This window comes from Larimichthys crocea, chromosome XXI, assembly GCF_000972845.2.
Source record: "Larimichthys crocea isolate SSNF chromosome XXI, L_crocea_2.0, whole genome shotgun sequence".
NCBI classification, from domain to species: domain Eukaryota; kingdom Metazoa; phylum Chordata; class Actinopteri; family Sciaenidae; genus Larimichthys; species Larimichthys crocea.
In genome coordinates this window covers 12460342-12474646 of record NC_040031.1, presented here as the reverse complement: position 1 = coordinate 12474646, position 14305 = coordinate 12460342, and the positions used below count along the sequence as shown (strand labels likewise).

At 41.3% G+C, this 14305-nt stretch overlaps 1 protein-coding gene across 1 annotated transcript in view; it reads left to right on the top strand.

The window, feature by feature from the left end:
- Nucleotides 1-14305, top strand: part of tmem117 (transmembrane protein 117) — a 47181-nt gene that overhangs the window by 8228 nt on the left and 24648 nt on the right. The window contains 1 exon segment of the mRNA XM_027273108.1: nucleotides 12602-12734. Coding sequence (XP_027128909.1) covers nucleotides 12602-12734 — 133 coding nt within the window.

Below are 14305 nucleotides of genomic sequence, written 5' to 3'. Positions count from 1 at the left end.
TATGTAACAAACTGCTCCTGCATCGTTGTTAACAGGATACACTGGGGCCATGTAACTTCTAAAGACGGGCTCGGTGTGTACTTCGTTTTGAATCGACTGCTAAATTAGTCGTCAGGAACATCCCTAATATCTGAGCACCTTTTTAAAGGAGTAGTTCAACATTTTGCAAATGCACTTCTTTTCTTGTTTTCTAACCCACATCTAGAGTCAGTGTTTAGTTTGTCCTCTGTGGGCTACTGTAGAAACATGGAGGTTCAACATGGTGGACTCCATGGAACAGGAAATGTAAAAGGCTCATTCTAAATAAACAAAGATTATTTTCAAGTGATTACACTGTTGTGAAAACATAGTTATGCATATTATATTCTATCATTATCTGTAAATTGAACTCCTGGCGTAGAGATTTCTTTGCTCTTCTATTTTTATGTGGCTATTAAGAGCACTGAATTTAACATTCAGGTTGTCTACATATGCCAGATTTAGTGTTAATGCAACAAATGCCTCAAACACAACTTGCTCTTCTTTCAGCAGAGAGTCATACGGCACTGAAGCGGTCTACGTTTGCGGTAAATGACTATCTCACGGCTCATCTCCATTACGGGGGAAATTGAAACTGCTTCTCATTCCTCTCGTGCTCCCTCAGTCCCTAGATTAGCATAATATATTCAGCCATCTCTCTCCGAGGCCGTGTGACTTCTAAAAGGTAAATTGAAGGGTAATTTTAAGTCATGTGGAGCGCTGTCCTAACCGGATTAGGACCTGCTTTGCATGATATTACCAACACTTACATTCATTCAGACATTGACCGCTCATCTCCACTTGGATGAGTTATATTCGAGCGTCCTGAATAGTGTGAGCAGCACAAGAATGTGAAAACCCATTTCTGTTACTATCTAGTACTATTGGATATTCTGCTGCGCTTTGTGTGTGTGTGTGTGTGTGTCAGAGAGGGTGAGACATGTCATTGGTTTGCTCTGTTGATAGAGTGCCTCTCCGCCCCTTTCCCCGATTTTGATGATTGTAGCCTGCAGGATGCCATCTGGGTTCATATGTTATTACCGTGCCATGCAAAAGCTGAGATGGCTTATGCACAGCACTGTGCAGCTGAGTGTCGAGAGTAGAGTGCGTGTGTGTGTGTGTGTGTGTGTGTGTGTGTGTGTGTGTGTGCACACGTGTGTGTCGCTGCTGGGTATTTTATTGTCCGTGTGTGTGTGTGTGTGTGTGTGTGTGTGTGTGTGTGTGTGTCTGAAAGAATGTGATGTGACTGAGAGTGAATTAATGTCTCTGCATTTAGTCACATGAGTTCTGAAACAATTTGTTATAAGTCAAAGGCAATTATAAGAATGGTTTAATTATTTTAATCGAGCTTTTATATCATTAAACAACGATTACATTAGGAGTGCAGGAGTACAGACGCCACCTTGGGCTGTAGGAAACTGAAAAGTGCAAAGTATTAACATTTTATCAAATTAAATTGACCAAAAGATAATACAAAAAAAAAATCAGTATTTGCAGATTCTTTTTGTTTTTAGTGTGTGTCTAATTATATACGGTGATGCATATGTCTGAAGAACAAAAGCAAAACAACCTCTGAGTGGCATCTCTACATCACTATTAAATGTTGATGAAGATTTATAATCAATCAATGAATAAATGACTCAAGCATATTTAACAGTAGACAATACAATTTAACAAATAGATACAGTTGTCTCTATTAGTTTAAATGTTGTAATATTAGGAGTGATGCACCTACTGATTTTTTTCTTTTCTTATCATTGATTAATCTGTCTAAATATCCCAGAAATCCCTTGTGGTGTCTAAAACTGCCAGCTAAAATCTTTATACATATTCAATTTCTAATATAAACAAAGAGAAGTAAATCCTCATATTTGAGAATATGCAACCAGGGAATGCTTAGGTGGTTTCACCTCATAAATAAACCATCACTCATTTATCACAAAAAAAACACTAAAATTAGATGCATTATTAATTCTCCATCTGTTTTTTTTTTTTCTGAATACATTTGACCTCTTCCGATATCTGCACAGTGTATCACCAAGGAATCCACAAATAGCAACACGACCCAGCCTGATCCATACAGCTGATCTGCAGCTATCTGCATAATTATCAGCCTCATCACTATTCTGCCTTCACCTGTCTCACACTGTCCTTCCGTTCATACCAGCCTCCATCGCTCTGGTGTGCATTTCAGAACATTTTGTGTCTGTATTGTCGTCTTGGAGCCCGAATTATACAGTAGATATTCCTTGCAGGTTATGTTTGTGTTTGTTGTCTAATGCTATATGCTCCAACAGCAGAACTGTACCTCCCCTGATCAGTTTTTATATTTAAAAATGGCTGTGTAAAATGAAAGATGTGTGTGGTGACAAAACCCATTATTATTATTATTATTAGCATCAACATAGGGCTATGTTCATACTCCACTGTGTGCTACCTGCTCAGCACCATAAAGCAGACACAAAGCTAGCAGCCAGCTTGTATACACACTGTGGAGCATTTGACAGCTAAACACAAATGATTTCCCCAGAGAGCGAATACTGGACTTACATTCTTACTGTGAGCAGAAATAAGACAGAAGAAATGGTCAACATATTAACTTTATAGCATGATATGTCAGAATTGTGTATGTGACATTATGTTTGCTGCCACCAAGTGGCCAAAATCTGAATGTTTGAGTGTTGAAGTGAAGTTTGATTCCCTTTTTTGTGTTGGCCCCAGTTCTACAAAAATCATTACACAGAGATACAAGAACAAAATGAAAAACACATTGACATTTTCAATTCCAAAAACAATATTGTAACATTTTATAACCCTACAGGTAATTTTTCACTGTCACAAAGACATTAATAACGCCGTGCTTTACTCATGGAGTGACCTTCATGACGATGTTCTTGCAGTAAAAGCTGAAAAAAACAAAGGTGTTTGCACAGCAGACTGTGGGACAAAGACGCAGCAATAATGACGAGAGCTGGCAAACAAAGGAAACCAGCCAAAAGGAAATTGCTTATTTACCTGAAATATACGACTCCTTTGGTTCCGAGCCAAGCCATAAATAACAATGAAATGATCTAACAGGCTTCCTGGAACAGGTACATTGGTACAGTGGCCCAGTAGCCAGCTCTCTGTGTCTCTCTCAGCTCTACTTGCTGCAGTCGCCTTCCAGAGGGAGTTCTGTTGTCACTTCCCACCTCTGATTTATTATCCAGACACTTAGTTACAGTGGAGTTCAGCTCTGGGGACACTAGTGGCCGTAGTTATGGTTATCCCCCCCCTCCCCTTGTGATGCTGCGGCCCAGCAAATGTGTGATGAATGGGGGAAGATCCAGTCTGCCTAAGCTCTCTGCACACTGGGTTTGCGTTTGAGGGAGAATGTTCATCAGGGTCCCAAAGGATTGCAGGATAGTCGATCTGATGTGTCATATCAAAACAGGATACAGTACAGTTGTGTACCGAAGCCTGAAATAGACACATGCTCGGAAAAAGTGGAGCTGCTCTTACAGTTTGCACACAACGTGTGCAAATCGTGACTTGAACAAAAACAGCAGTGATTGAGATTGAAAGACTGCTCTATTTATAGCTGTCCAATAAATATGGATAGGATGATATCACTTATTGTGTGACCTAACATGAGCCATGTTTTGGTTTTCCATTTTCCAGCTGAGATATTTGAACAGACGGTGTTGGTGGGTGTTTTTTGTAGGATTGTTTTGATAAGGCCGACAGGAGTTAATTCCATCACTGCTGCAAATGAAAAAAGTAGTAGGATGGTGTATTCATTCGTCTGTGCTTTCCTGTTGCATGGATCATGTGCAGAGGTAATTTGAAGTCACTTAAAGTGTGCCTTCCTTTCCTGGGGCAGAGCCAGTTTCATCATATGGTTTGATGGTTTTGGTGACTACACACAATGATGCATTTAAAGTTCTTGACATTTCCCGGATTGACTGACCTTCATGTCTTAAAGTAACGATGGACTGTTGAATAGAGATGTTTACTGTATGCCAACACTACCTCTGGACAATCTCTGATGGTCTCAAACACATTAAGAAGGCAAGAAATTCAACTAATTAACTTTTGACAAGGCAGACGTGTAACATGAAGCTGACTGACAATGTCAAAAGTGTGCAAAGGTGCCTTCAAAGCAAAATTAGGCTACTTTGAAGAATCTGTAAATACTGTACTATAAAAGACAAACGTAAATGACAAATTTACTGGTGCCAATAGGGTTCAAAATTCTGGGAATTTGGAAAGTTGGAAACTTTCCATGGGAATTTTGAAATTAAGGGCCAAATTGAAGGTTGGCCCTTAACAGAAAACTTAAATACAGTTGGGGAAAAAATATTTTAGCTTAAACTTAACTAAAACAACCAGATTTTATGCATCTTATCATGATGTTAGCTTAGCCCCAAATACTAAATTACTCCCAATTTCTAGTTAATTCCCATGGGTAGTCTCCAATTTGAAATATGTCCAAAATTTCCCAGGTTAACTTTCCATGGAAAGTTTTCTTTGCAACCCTAGATATCTCTTTGGTTTTGGACTGTTCTTCCAACAACAGTACAAATAGGCATTTTTTTATTTCATTGTAAAGCTTACAAATGAGAATGAGACTACAACTCTTTAAATATTTTTGTTTGGCACCAACACATTGACAGCAAGTCAACAAGTCTAATATATTTTAGAATAAGATTTAAAAAAAATGCCACGATGTGGTTTAACCTTGATTTTACACTGATAACAATTTATCAGCTACAGTAGTTTCTTTACAGAACACAGTAGTTTCAGTTCCATAATAGTCCAATTTACCAGCATACTTTAGACCGAGATAATTGAACTACTAATGTCCGCCACAGGCACATGTATAATAGTGATACAGCCAAGGCAATTTAAGGTACCTAGCCAAAAACATCTTGCACTGGATTCACCCAATTACCCCAACTCTCCTGCTGGCTCTGCAGCACAGTCTCCTGTATCGGGCTCTTTTCAAGGCCAGCATCTTCCTCTGGAACTGCTCACTTGCCATAATATACAGCACTGGATCCAGACAGCTACTTACACTACAGATGGCCTCAAAGAAGTCAAAAGAGGCATCAAGGATGCTCGGGTTAGATGGCGTGGTGTTTTGATTCTTCATGAACATGATGGCCATGATCATGATGTGGTAGGGCATGAAAGAAATCACAAAGACGAGTATGGCGGCGGTTATGAGTCTCAGTGGCTTCCCTCCTCGGTGCCTTCTACTCCTCGGTAGGCGCCTCAAAACGCGGGCTGTCATTATGTAAAAAGCCAGCATGCCAGTGAATGGTAGTAGGAAGCCTAATATTGTTCGGATAATTGCCATTGTCTTGATGTAGATAAAAGGGGCGTGGATATGGTCTGAGCACACAGTGGTGAGTTTTGGTTGCTGGATAGCAAAAGTTACAAATAAGTCAGGAATAGAAGTCAGGATAAGTGCGACCCACGTGCAGACTGAGCATAGCTTGGCTTTACCCACGTCCCACCAGCGGAGAGAGCTGATAGGGTGCACCGTCCCAACAAAGCGATCGAAACTGATGAGAGTGAGGAAGTGGATGCTGCCGTATATGTTGATGTTGAAAGAGATCTTCTTGAATTGGCAGAAGATGTCTATGTCTTTGAGGTACGGCCTCTGGAAGGAGAAGTAGAGGGTGAAAGGGAGCGTTAGAATCCAGGCTGAGTCGCACAGAGCCAGGTTCAACAGGAAAACATGGCTGGTGCTCAAGGGTTTCCTGAAGTAGATGTAGTTGATTAGAGCTGCTATGTTTCCCAGGATGCCCACAGGCAGGGCAAAAATGAAGACAACCAGCAGGATGTAGCAATACCACTTGGCGTTCTCGAAATGGCCGCAGAATACTGTTGACTGGTTCAGGAGCCCCAGATACCCATCTGGAATTTAAGCACAGGAGGTTTTGCAACTGTATTATTCTTAAAATATTAATATGTTTTTGAGAAATGAGAGTATTCCGACATGCAAGCATAAAGTTGGTGAGATAGATTGGGAAAAAGAACAGCAACAGTATCCTCAGGAATTACTTCCATATTTGATTCGGCGCCTCAGGATTTATGTCCAGTGCCAGTGCTCTGCACCAGTGCACAAAGCACTGTGAAGTATATGTAGCAAGGTGGAAAATAAAGGTGTACAGCTCAGAGACTGTTATGCAGTAGACAAGTAATATTCACGTCTCTATCAAACCATAACCATACCTTACTTTGATCAAGCATTTTGGCTGGCGAACCTCAGTCATACATTGGAGTTCATCTCACAGGCTTTCTTTTACCCTAACGACTATAGTTGCCCTGCACATATATTATGTATGACATGTTTAAATTTAGCAATATGGTTGATGAAGCTGACTTGGACATCCTGAATTTCAGCTCCTAGTGTAACCAAGGTCTGGAAACATTTGCTTCTTTTCATTATGCAGTTCAGTATTGATTTTAGTTGCACTCTCAATGGCAGGTAAATGTCTTTTAGGCTTTATGCTTGTAACACAAGCTTTCTATTAAAGTACCTAATCACAGTTGTCAAAGCTTCTCCAAAGCAACTAAAGGCATTATACAACTGTTTTCCTAGACTCCATAGTAACCCTGTGAGTAGTAAATTTACTTTTAACTAGAGATGTTCAGAAACCATTTTTTCCCTCCCGACACCGATTCCAATACTTAATGCTGTGGGTATCGGCCGATACCGAGTACCGATCTGACACCAGTATGTTATAAGGCCTAGCTCAGGTTAAACTCTTCATAAAACATGAATAAATACAGCAAATTCAAGCCATTTATTTTTAAATAGAAAGGACATTTAAATAGAACAGTATAAAAACAGTAGTGCAACAGCAACTTAAATAAATAAATCTAGGAAAATATATATAGACGCGTCTTCTGGAGACTCAGTGCCTGGACTCCAGTAGTCGCCGATACTGATGCCAGCATTTTCGGCAGTATCGGAGCAATTTCCGTTACTGGCATCGGAATTGGAACAACTCTACTTTTAACATGTAACAGTAGGTGGGGGAGGCATTAACACCCCAGAAATCCTGAGTCAAACAACACTTCAAAGTTTTATTTTATGAATTGTCAAATAATAGTAGTTTAAAGCATACATCAGTTAAGGTCTTGCAGGTACCAAATGTACTTTATTTAAAGTTTATGGCACTAAATCCATTATCCCATCAAGTAAACATATTAAAACACACGAAATGTATAGTTTGGAATTTAAGTTCGGTGAAACACTGTGGATATTCTCCACTATATGACATCCTTATTTTTTTTTGTTGGCTTTTTAGTTCATGAGTTTAATAACCAGAATAATGTAGGTCGTACACTGTTTTATTGACGCTGCCAGTAAGACCTGCTCTCAGAGTACTTGATGTGTTCACCCACTCTCTCCCAGGGCCCCTCTATATTTATTTACAGTGGCTGTCTCCATGTCTCTGAGCGTCACCAGCGTGTCCAGGAAGTGAATCTGCAACTGTCTGCAGTGAACAAAGAGACCTGGGCACTGTCTGTTGATTTATTGCCACCACTATATCGAAACTCTGTTTGCGCTTAATCAGAGATAATACATTCATTTTGTTCAGGTGAGCGGATCAGTTTCAGTCTAGTGTCAGTACCCAGTGAAACAAATAAAAAGTCTTTATATGCTATTTTCTGATGATTACATTTAAATATGTGTGATTCCAATGTTATAACACACAAGCTATTTTTTCTCATACAGCCACACTGCAGTATAAGGATACTATATATATATATATTATATATATATATATATTATATATATATATATATATATATATATATATATATATATATATATAGATATATATATATATTATATATATATATATACACCACACGCACTCCCCCCCCCCCCCCCCCCCCCACCCCCCCCCCCCCCTACCCTATCACACTCCATACACTTATATATAATGTGTAGTATAAGGAGATATATATTAAACAACACTCATTTCGGGAGATTAGAATACCTTAAACATTTGTTATTTCATTATTTTATCATATACTTAATAGAGTATACAGTTTGGTTCATAAACCTGTTAAAAAAGTATTTCAGGTTCAGGTCATACTTGCCTCCTTCAGCCATGTAATGCTTGCTGCTGCCGTTGAAGAACGGTATCATGATGAATGGCGACAGTGATCCCATCTCAGGTTGCCTCTACTCCCTCTCCACCAGCTATGTGCATCTGTCAGGAACTGTCGGTGTACTACCTTACCCATGAGACCGGTGTTTGTGTGTGTGTGTGTGTGTGCGCTGTTAAAACATCTGAGATACATAATTGCTTGTCCATGTTTGCCAGCACACGTGTTTAACTCATCCGTCTCTGCGGTTTACGTTTGTGTTTCTGGCTCCAGGACGTCTGTATTTCCTGTAAGTGGATTACTCCTATAAATTTGGTGATTTTATAACCTGAGCACTTTCAAGAATTGTCGCGTATGATCTTATTATCAGACAGAGGACCGGACAGGTAGCCATAATGTCAGCACTTTGAATTCACTGACTGTCTGAGACAATCTGGATTGAATGGAAAGCTGAAAAACTTTATTATGCACTTAAAGATTACTGTGAAGTTGCGAGTTCGTTGGTCACATTTACATCATTGGAAGTCATTTCCTAAGCTGGATTTGAAACTTCTGACAGGGACGTGACATTCAAGATAATTTGATACAAATGACGCAAGATGACTCAGTTAGAGGTACCCTCATAACCAGGGGGTAAAACTGGGATTTGTGATTAGTGTGCTCGTCTGTCATCACCTGCTCGAATCAACTCTGCATTTAAATGAGGAGAATTGACAAGGGAGAAGGAAAATATGAAGTGAAAGCACTGATGGTATGACATATTGATGACAAATATAACACGAGTTTGAAACTATGCCAAGGGACAATAAACATGAACTAACCATTCTCTTTTTCATCAAGAAATGGATTTATGATTAGATTACCTCGTGAACATATTACAAAGGATACAAATGTGCCGAGCTAAGCTAGATCAGTAGTGACGCTTGACATAGCTTTTAAAGAAGCGTCCTCCTCCTTGCTTTAAATGTAAAGGAAATTAATTCAAGTGGTGATGAAGACAACGCATGAGTCAGCCTGATGGGTTGCTGTTCAGTTTGTTTTGAAATGTTGACATAGCTCTTATTATTCTAAATTTCCAATTGTCTTGAATGTCTGTGCAGTTTTTCTTTATTATTATTATATTATTTTAGTCTTTAAGTTAAGCATTGGCTGATCCCAGGACAGCCCCACATCTCTGTGGTGTGTGTCTATATCTTACCACTAGATGGAGACACAGCTACATGTTTTGATTTTCATTTTGGCAACCCTCTCCTGAGGAGAGGTGGATATGATCTCATCCCTGACAGAGCATTATAAATAGCATTAGAGGGCTGATGGTGTAAAAACTGTAAACTAGTACTGAAAATGTGACTGCACTCTTTGGAGTTGTACATCAGCTCGGTCGATGTGACTGTGTCCGTGTTTGCAGTGTGAGCAAGTTAAAGTAAGAAAGTGATATAACAAGTGTCACCCACTCTTCCTCTCTGTGTTATTTCTGTGCCTCTGTGTGTGTGGTGGTGGTGGTGGTGTTGTTGTTGTCGTCCCTTGCTGGGCTGAACCTCGCAGCAGACAGTGCTCATGAATCACCTCTTATCAGGGTCCTCTACTGTCGGGAGGTGCAGTGACTCAAACAGCTTGGCTGAATAGTCTTGAATCACCCCCCCAGTTAAATCCGGCCCATATAGGTTGCGAGAGGGCGGTCGCGCTCGCTGGCGCGGCGTGCTGCTTTAAAAGTCAGATCTGCTGATACACACTGTGCTCCTACATCTAAGCCAGGGCTCATTGGCACTGGAGGCAATTAAGTTCACCCATGCAAGTCAATTCAATTATGCATCTGTGATGAGCCCTGAAATACCACAGAGCAAGACGTATGGTGTGGCCTCACACTAGGCAACTTTTTGCTTTTGCAAAGAAATAAAAAAAACTGAAAATGTGAAGGTTTACTGGAGAATATTCAAGTTTATGTTCTCTAAAAAATGAGTAAACAACCAACGTTTAACCAACTCTGCTGATGTGTTGTCTACTCTAAACCTACAACGGGAGGTTCACTCATTATAGCTGCACTCTAACTCAACAAAGATCGTCAACTCCGTGGGAATCTCAACATCTTTGTTTTTATGAGTGCAGCGGAAAGAAATAAACTAAAAGTGAGCAAGCTGAGATGGAACAGCATGTAAAACTATTGGAGAATAAACCAGCCAGGCTGTAATGGGAAAATAAATGGAGCATTCTGCTATGCTGTCTTTCTGACTGTGTGTGTGTGTGTGTGCGTGAACACAAAAACACAATGAGCTCTCCGAGGAGCTGTAACTCAAAGGGGATGCTGACTGAGCCGGAGGAGAGAAAAACAAAGAGTTGTTCCTGGGAAGATGGCCGCTTCTGGCACCAGATCACAGCTTGCAGAGCCGAAGCAGAGGGAGAGTGTGTGTGTGTGTGTGTGTGTGTGTGTGTGTGTGTGTGTGTGTGTGTGTGTGAGCAATAAGTAGAGGAAGTGGAGGTGTATGGTCGTGCTTAGTCATAGAGGATTTCTTAATTAACAGTCAATTGAGTAACCTTGAAGCAGTTGATGGTTTGGGGCTCACCGCATGAGGGTTGTTCACACACTTGTAAATGTCCCAATCAAGTTTTTTGGCTTTAACTTTGAGCATCTGCTGCTGCGGAAATGTTGATTAAATATGTATTGGACACATTTGAATAACAGCTGCAGCCTTCTAAATCCTGCACATCTATCGACTACTTAACCCAAATGACTAAATGTCAATTAAAGTTATTGACACGATGAGTATGACGGGTGAATGCGACTCCTGAAACTGACACGAAATGATCAGCCGGAGAGGAGAAAGCGTCTGGTGGGGTTTTTGTTGGTTCCGCAGCAGCGTTACAGACTGATGCTTCTTTTAGCTCGTGAACAACCTTTGGCAGGGCAGAGCTAACGCTTTAGAGAGAGTTCATTTTGTTCTGTTATCAACAGACAGGTGCTAAAGATGCTCAATGTCTGCCAAAAAATGAGAAGCTGCCGGCTTTAGTGTTTTGGGACTCCTGTGTGGCTCAGGAGGTAGAGCGGATCGTCCACTAATCAGATGATCGGCAGTTCGATCCAGTCTGCAAATCGAAGGACAAGATGTGTGGTGTGGTATTGGTATCGGATGAGATATGTAGCGTAAAAGGGCTTTGAGTGGTCGGAAGATTAGAAAGGCGCTGTGTAAGTGCAGTCCATTTACCGTTATCCTTGTTTATAAGACAGAAGGTGAACAGTTAACAGAATTGGCAATAAGATTAAGATTGATTCAATTGAGCTTTACTATGTTTTTCTGCACCTTTTCCCTTTCTTCTACACTACAAACTAGCAAGTCTACCAAAAGCTGATGCCTTGGGCCATCTCCATCACTCACATTACTGTCACCTTACATTTCGTAGCCGTCCATCAACCATCTCCAGGGTCAGACACGGTGATCCTTTTGGTTGAATTATGGGAAATGTAGGATCCGATGTTTTAAAGCTTGAAGTGACTGAAAAATGTGGCAAATCTTTTCGCCTGTGTCGCATAAATTTTCTCTTAAATTCAGTATTTAATTTGCAAACCCTATTTGACCCAGCCTGAGAACACAAATGGCAGATTGCCTCGATTACATGAGCAGTAGGAGAGGTGAGTCAAGGACTCTGACTGCAGTTGTGTAATTATACTATGTATACGTAACTGCACCACTGAGTGATTTAGACTGCGCTTACTCCACGCAATGTTTTTTCATCTTATCCATCCAATGTGAGCCCTTAAATTAGGTATAATTGTTTTTTCTGTTTGTCTTCAGCGGCAGCCAAAGGAAAAATTGCTCTGTCATTATATTTACCACAGAGCAGCACCGATTGTGGTCTGTAGTCTCTCAAGGCAACAACAACAACATGCTATCAAGATATAATAAACCTTGTTGTCTTCACATCTTCTGCTGAGCGCTGCCACCACCAAGGCGACTCATGTGACTGAATATCTGAATCTAATCTCATGCTCTGCCAGAGAGATATTTCTCCATAATTTGATTCCACACCAGGAGCGTATTAAAAAAAAAAAAAACACCACCACAGGTCACAAATGTTTGAATAATTTCTCTAATCATGCAGAACACTCATCACGAAACACAAAGCGAGCGTCAGTCGACTGACAGCGCGCGCTAGAGACGCACAAAGTGACGTCTGTGTCGAATATTTTCTGTTGGGGATTAATGATGAAATGGCGACTGTTGGAATTGGTCAGGAAAAGACAATTACTTCGGGGTCTGTGGATGTGACACCTCAAAGTGGTCTTTAATCTTGATTTCCATTCCTAAAGGGCACGTGTCTGACGGTGTAGGACATTATTGATCTATGTGACTAATTTATTTACTTTCATCTCCATTTTCCCGGACATACATGTGAGCAGGTTGACATGCTGTTTGAACCCCCCCCCCACCGCCAATGACAGCCGTGTCCTTGTCATGCTCCCTTTTTTTTTTAGGTCGATACCTGCGCCTGAAAATGTTCCGCGAGGATCACGGCTCCTGGATGACCATGTTCTTCAGCATCATCCTCTTCCTCTTCATCTTCTCACACATCTACAACCTTATCCTGCTGGTGGCTGGGAGCATGAAGTAAGCCATTCAATCTCTTTCTCACTACCCCCTTTTTCCCCCCCCTCATTCTCTGCTTCCCATTTGTTAGAGCCACTGTATGCTCCCCTTTGGCTGCTGTGATTGATCTAAATGTCTCGCTTGAGCAGAGACTCGATGCCTGTCTGATTAATCAGCCCCAACTTTAAATCACAGGTAGGGGCAGGCGAGGGGAGGGTGGTTAATCCTGAAAGATCACCTTCAGCCCCGCGCACTTATTCTCCCATGATCCTGACTTATTTTTTGACACCTCTTTGGCTGAAAACCAAGCTGTTTTTGCCACGTCTCGCTCGGGTTTGTGGCTCCGATTTTCTGTTTCCCCGGCTTACCTGCTAAGGAAACCACCGTGCACAGCAGAGCTTGACACCCACACATCAAACCGGTGACAGGAATCCGTTTATGCATTTGCAATGTGTCCGTCTTGAGGGAAGGAAAACATGCCCTTGAAGCCAGCCAGCCAGACACGAGGTCGCCAAGAGGTGATTTACCATTTGGTTTGTTTGGGCTGTAAAAAAAAAAAACAGTGTGGCAGGTGTCTATTCAGGTACAAACTGTCAAGAGCGAGGCCAAGGCTGTAATGGGATCTGTCCATACAATGCTCCTTTTCCATATTAACAACATGCATCAACTATCCATAAGGTGCAGGCAGATGAAGGCTATTAGCTGGCAGGCAAGGTGTTGTGTTTTCCTATGGCCAGAGGGATGAGTTTGTATAATCAGCCCCATCTGTCACTTCGGCCAGCGTGGTGACATCGGCATCCATCTTGTCCGCTCTTCGCTGGTTGCCCGAGAAAAGAGGAAAGGGAAGCGAACGGCTGAGCGTGGAGGGGGCAGGTCCGCCGAGACGATGAATGTTGCTTGCTCAGGAAAAAGTTAGCATTTGCATTCGCACTGAGAGTCGCATCTGTCACAGAGAGGATTCCTTTTTTCTTTTTTTTTTACCGCCTTGAAATGTTGAGAAAAGGCCCCCCCCTTTTTTTTTTAAAGTCTCGTCAGAGCATGTTTCAACTGTCAGGATTGTTTCACTGGATGACATTTAGATAATACATAGGGAGAAAATAACGACTCACTCAGACATTTTGAGAGACGTTATGTATAATTTATATCCATCTAACATGTGGAAGTCAGACATTCTCTGCTCATATTAGTCGCATCAGTTGTCCAGATGTGAAATGTAGCAACCATAACCGCTTATTAATCAATTAAAGTGGCTGACAGAACACTTAAACCCATCCATAATGATTTGCTTTGGATGTACATGAGCAGCAGCAGCAGCAGCAGCAGCAGCGGCGGCTGGCGTCAGTTTATTCAACGCTTGTAAAGCTCTCCTCACAAAGACAGATGGTGCTGTTGTAAAGCGAGTGAACCCACCGACACCTGGGGCCTCATGTACAAATACTTGCGTGGATTTCCTACTAAAACTTGGCGTACGCCAGAACCCGGAAACTGTCGTACGCACAAAAATATTCAGATGTATCAAAGTGTGCGTTCGCATGGATCCAAGCACGTTTCTTTTGTACATGCCAATCAACGTGGAATTGAGCGCACGTGCA